Source organism: Habropoda laboriosa, unplaced genomic scaffold, assembly GCF_001263275.1.
Source record: "Habropoda laboriosa isolate 0110345459 unplaced genomic scaffold, ASM126327v1 scaffold666, whole genome shotgun sequence".
Lineage (NCBI taxonomy): Eukaryota > Metazoa > Arthropoda > Insecta > Hymenoptera > Apidae > Habropoda > Habropoda laboriosa.
This window is the reverse complement of record NW_017100786.1, coordinates 30159-36554: the sequence shown is the minus strand read 5'-3', so window position 1 is coordinate 36554 and position 6396 is coordinate 30159. Positions and strand designations below refer to the sequence as shown.

At 35.6% G+C, this 6396-nt stretch overlaps 1 protein-coding gene across 1 annotated transcript in view; it reads right to left on the bottom strand.

Annotated features, from left to right (window-relative positions):
• Window positions 1-3166: 3166 nt before the first annotated feature.
• The window catches only part of LOC108577221, a 23633-nt gene continuing 20403 nt past the window's right edge, over window positions 3167-6396 (bottom strand). The window contains exon 2 of the mRNA XM_017940353.1: window positions 3167-3881. Within this exon, the coding sequence (XP_017795842.1) occupies window positions 3167-3881 (715 nt within the window). The remainder of the gene's footprint in view (window positions 3882-6396) is intronic.

The window sequence follows — 6396 nt, the reverse complement described above, 5'->3', positions numbered from 1 at the left end:
CCGTCCATAAGTATTTGGACACCCTATAAAACGGATTAACTTTTTTAAAATTGAGCCAAACGACTTGAGTTTTTTTGAGAAGTTTGAAAGATTAGTTTACTAGATGATGTGTATAAAAAATTTTGAAAAAATTGCAGTTTGTGAGAATCGCGAAGAAAATTGTAAAAGTCACTGTTTACAACTTTTTTATCTAGGCTTGTGATGAAAATTTCATCGCAATCGGTTAATGTTGTTATGAGCTACAAACGGTTAAAGATTGTGAAAATCGCACTATTTCACGCCTATAACTAGTAAATCTGAAGATTCTTACATCTTTCGATGCCTGTCGCTTGTCTCTCCATCCACCGATTTCGATGAAATTTTCAGCATGTGTATAATTGGCATAGATCTGCAAAACTTATTTTTTAAATTTTCATTACGAGCTCAGATAAAAAAGTTGTAAAACGTAACCTTTACAATTTTCTTCGCGATTCCCACAAACTGCAATTTTTTCAAAATTTTTTGTACACGTCATCTAGTAAACTAATCATTCTAACTTCTCAAAAAAACTCGTCGTTTGACCAAATTTTAAAAAAGTTATTCCGTTTTATAGGGTGTCCAAATACTTATGGACGGTAGTGTACGTACTTACGTGAGACTCAGAAAGTGGAAGTCGATTTCCCCTCAAACACTGTTGGAAAAATAGCTGAGGGCACTTAATATTTGTGAAATCTTGTATAATTGCTAGCTACGCACGTACTCATGCTGTGAACAAAAGTGTAGTAAGAATATCTTGTATATGCCTTTTTCGAAAGAATTATTTTGTTTATATGCATTAAATTAATACACTGATTAACACTATCAATCAATAATTTTTTCGTTTTTATGACATAAGCAGTAAATATAAGCGAACATTTAATGCAGATTACCGAAATTAAAAAGTACAGATTATTAACTTGAAAAGTTTGATTTAGGGAACTATGCTGACTAAACGTTTTGCTTGGCTCGTTTACTGCTACAAGACTGCGAATTGGTAAATTACTGTTTTCCATACCCCATATAAATGGACTTACGTTAATTTACATATACATACATATAACTAAAGTCTCCCGAATATATAGTAAATGAAGTAAATGATATTTTTGAAGAAATCATACAATGTGTAACATGGAATTAAAACATACATTATTTTACTTTTTTTTTTAAATAAGTGAAGTAGTTTTAAAAGAAACTATAAATTCTTTCTAAGTGACCTTAACGGTTCCATTTATAAATTTTTTTGTATAAAATTTTGCTACACTTTTCAACATTCTTTCGCAATTTTTAGTTTCTTTAATTTAACTTTGTAAGATAAATCTATTTACAAATCAAACTACAGTAGAGCTTTGTGTATCCGAACTTGTCGAGAGACAAAATTATTCGGTCAACCGACGATTTCGGATAATAGAGGTTCACTTGCTTGATAATAGAAGCTCAGTCATGAGTTCATATAACTGACGGTAAACAAAGACTGGTTCGCAGAAACGAGATTCAGATAAACGAAGTTCTACCGTATATAATTCTGTATAAATACAAATGTAAGCAATTAAACTTTTAGAAAAACATCAATAATTGTTCACAATCATTAATACCTTTCATTTGGAATCTCCCAGTATGTAATTCTAATTTTCATTTAAGCGGGTATTCGTTCAAAATAGAGTGCAAAATATGTCGATTTTATCATTTTTCTTTTTTTCCAAAGAAAGTATCAAATATAATTATCAACAGTTTTTGTTTCTTCTTGGTTCACTTTTTACGAATATTTATAAAGTGCGCGAAAATAAACTGTATTAACGAAGTTATAGGTCTGAAACGTACGTCGCGTCTGTATATGAGTTACCATGATGGTACCCCTTTTTAAAAGTATGAAACAAACAATTCAAAATTATTTTTAATCTATAGGGATACTTATGTATTGGGTTGGCAACTAAGTTCCCGCCGTTTTTTTCAATTTTAACATTCCGCATGTCATTAAATGTTTTTGGCATAATGTTTTTCAAAAATGGAAATTTTGACAACCAACGGAGATTGTGGCTCGTTGATTTTTGTTGTTGTCACTTAAAGCATGCGGAACCCATGCTCCACACTTCTGAACCTTTCCCATCGAGTGAAGATGCTTCTCTATAGCAGTATGGGAGCATTCCATTTTCCCTTCCAGTTCCCTTGTCGTTTGACGCGAATTTTCGTGCAAAAGTTGGTTTAATCGCTCTTCATCGAACTCATCTGGACGGCCAGAACGAGGTGCGTCTTTGAGGTCAAAATTTCCATTTTTGAATTTGGCATACTAATCACACGAGCGGTTCTTTCAGCTATGGCACCCTCTCCATACACAGCACAAATGTCGCGAACAGCTTTTGTGACCTTAGAACCTTGATTAAAAGCAAAAAGAAGGAGGTGTCGAAAATGCTCATTTTTCAACAGAAATTAACATAAATTAACTCGAACAAAGAAGATTCCGGTAGAACAAAACATCCTCTTTCGAATGATTTAAAACATTATGCCAAAAACATTTAATGACATGCGAAATGTTAAAATTTTAAAAAACGGCGGGAACTTAGTTGCCAACCCAATATATCACCCGTGCCACTATTTATTCATAAAAAATGAGATGTAACAATATAAGAGTGCATAAGATGTCAAACTATCGCTTTATAAAACAATTTTTCAAATTTAATTTGCTATTGCGAAGAAAATGTGGCAGATACTTTTATAATCTCATTACAGACGATAAAGAGATGTATACAAAACGTGTGTAAAATTTCAATCAATTGATCAAGTGCTTTTTGAGGTATCCTGGAAGCCATTGTTGAAAATGTAGTTCTGAGATAAACGTTTTCAAAGATTTGCAAAAAGTTTTTCCCCTAATCAACGGTACTAGAACCATTTTCCTTTCTTTTTCTTTTGAACCGTATCATAAAAACGCTGCGCACAGCCTGCACCCAGCTTCTGTAACTTATTCTTAGTTAATATTTCGAACTTCGTTATAATATTTTACGCGCATATTCTAAATACTTATAGAAATTGACGTTTCCTTTATCCAAATTTAACGAATACCCATTTAATGTAGAAAAATCCATATTGCTAGTAAATGTATGACTTACAAACTGAGATATTCCAACTAAACAATAGATACAGGTTACAAACATGATTAAACATCGGAGAAGCTGTATCCTGGTAATATATCTGTTCTTCTTAAAGCATATCTTTGAACAGGCGTCGTTTGTACCATTAATGTTCTGCTTGAAAGCTTGGACGGTGGTGTTGGTATTTGTTTCGGTAACTCACTAGAAGTTACTAGAGAATTCTCGGTAGTAGAGAGATCGTGCAGGCCATAAACTATATCTAATCTACTTAGTTTCTTAGTTTCGTTTCTTAAAGGACTTTTCTGATATTCACGATTTGCTTCAGCTCGATAATTAAATTTCTTTGGTGAGTGAATCTTTCTTTCATATTGAGATTTTCTGTCAATTTGTTTTACCAGAGAAGGTGCCATTCTAAGAAATTCCATAGGATAATTATTAGAACTCGTTTTGGATAATGCATCTTTTCGAAAAGAACCACTGTAACCCCTTACATTTATGTAAACCTTCGGTCTGTTATTTTTTAAGTAATAGAGTTTTTCATCGAGGTTTTGAAGTTTCGGAGGTGCCATTAAGACATGTTTGTCTCTATTAACTACGTCTAACTTAAAATTTGGAGTTACAGCAACATCTCTTACACCAAAAATTGAACGTGGTACCACTTCTGGTTGTGGATAACTATCGTTGCGAACTTGCACAGATTGTTTCATCATTGCATGTACTATATTTTGAAGGCTCGTAGCATCCATTTCATCCGCACTTTGAAGTTCAATTTCCACAAGACTGAAAAGAAACAATTTTACTATAAGTTTTTGTTTCAAAGTCATTTGATGTCAACTACATACATAATTGTACTAACAATTTGACGATCGCAATTTTTTCTCTAAAATTTTCGTTTACTACCGATATTTTTCATAAGTTAACGACATTCTACGGGTTACACGATACGCTTAAAAACAAAATGTCGGATGGATTTTAAAAATAGACGAAGTGCAGAGCTCCTTAATAATCCATGATTTTTAAACTTACATTTTGTTACAAAATGGTGGTCATATGAGTAACGAATTTGCAATTTTCACCTTGTATGAAAAGAGTACTGTAACCACCAGCAACTAAGACGGCGAAAAAATTTCCATTCCGCGAGAGGAAGTGAGAGGGACGACTCTCTATCCTCGTCGTCAATCAAATAATCGCGAAGCGATAGAAGCTTCTAGAAGAAACTAGCTTGCGATCCGCGGTAGACTCGCGGTTTTACGAGGGAGTCTTGTTGATAAGCCGCGCTTCATTAGCAACGTCCAAATATAAATACCACGGCCGCGGACGGGGCCCGCATTCTTGCTGTACTCTGCTGGGAGAGAACGAGGTATTACCATCGGTCGCCCTTCAGAGTGGGAGAGTACGAAGCCTAGCTTTCGGACGCCCTTACAGCACAGGAGAGTACGGGGACTGACACCTGGGTCACTCTCTGGAGGAGAGAACGGCTGGACTATCCGCCGGTCGCCTCTGAGAGAGGAGAGTACAGGGAGGTTACCCGGACGCCTGAGGAAGCTCGGAGAGGATTGCTTAGTACTTCTGGTGGTATGGAGAGAACGACTGGACTATCCGCCGGTCGCCTACCAGGAGAAGTGCGGGTGGACTCTCCGATCATACGCGTATCACTTAAATATTGTGATAGGAGAGTACGAGAGCTATACCTGGGTCGTTCCTGGAATGGAGAGAACGGCTGGATTATCCGCCAGGCGCCTTCCAGAGAGTAGAGTACAGGAGGCTCATCGGACGCCTTCCCACAGTAATTGTTATAAATCGTTTTATCCGTTTCGTTAATATTGTAACGGGAGAGTACGGCTGCTTAAAGCTGGACGCCCGAAAGCAAAAGCAACAGCTCGAACACTGCATTGATTTGTTCGAAATTATTTTGTACCCAACATTTAACATGTATCGACGAAAGATAAATAAACCTTTTGTGTTTTTCCCAGATACCAAAGAATATCCTACCATTCCGTATATCCTACTACAGTACAATTTAATTTTTGAAAAATGAGATCGTCAAAGACTGTGTAAAGCTTTCAAGAATAACTTTGAAGTAAGGTCCTCGAGATACTGTGTACACCTATTTAGGAAATCCAATTTAACCAAAAACGAGTTCAAAGCTTACGAATATTTACGTGACTACATGACTCTATTGAGTTTCAAATATCAATTTAAGACTTTTAGAGTATACTCTTAAAATTTTTAACGTTTGTCGAATGTCTAAAACTCAGAAATTTGATTTTTTTATGCCACATGCAGGGTGCTCGGTGTTATGGATCGCGATGTGAGCGTGGCGAAACCGATCGTTGTCCCTCTTTTTGAATCAAACCACTCGAGGAATTTACTCGGGATACGGGACCTAGGTAGTTCACGGGAACTTGGAGAAATCATGCACGAAAAGAGTTTACTATTATAATATTGTGTGCAATTTACCAAGGTATGACAGTGCGAGAATGTATGGTATTAAGTGTTCGAAAGTTGCCGCGTATCTGTTGTGTCGCTGGAAAAACTGTCTTTTATTGACTATTACTATTTATGTAAGATTGGTGTAAGAGTGCATGTGGAGGTGGATGTGCATTTTCCTGATTGATGTAGCTATTTTGTTATAGGTGTGGTTTATGAGGTGATGGAGGGAGAAGTTTTGGATTTGCTTAGTTGTAAAATCGTCTTAGGATTCCTGAAAATGAACAGATGTTAAGAAATAATAATGTTTGCAATTTCTCGCCCATGCGGTGACCGGCTGTCCAGAAATCCTAAGTAAGATACTGTTTTATTGAAGGTGGAAAGGTTGCGCTCGGGAACCGGAACTTTCGTCGGTTCCATTTATTGCACTAAAGGTCTACCGGTACTCGAGCGATGTCTGTTACGCATGTGACATCGGCAAAAGTTGGTAGAAAAATTAAGGGGTGGTTCTGGAAACTATTCTATCAAGGGAACATCTCGAAGTGACAATCGTCAATTTTGATGAAAATTTGGTATGTATTATATGTACGTCTCATAAAAATATTCGACACGTATTCTTTTTATCAGCAATTGTCCACGTTAATGGTATGAAAATCGTCTTTAAAATCGGGGATAGTAAACATATTTAGTCTAATATTTCGAAAATTATTAGAGATAGAGGGGTGATGTGAATTGACAAAATTTGTATTTCTAAACGTTAAATGTGGTTGCCTAAACAGTTTTGAAAAAGTCCATTTGTTCAGATAACATATTAAAAATTGCTACTTTTTCGTTAATATTTCTTTTTAAAATTCTTTTAAAATAT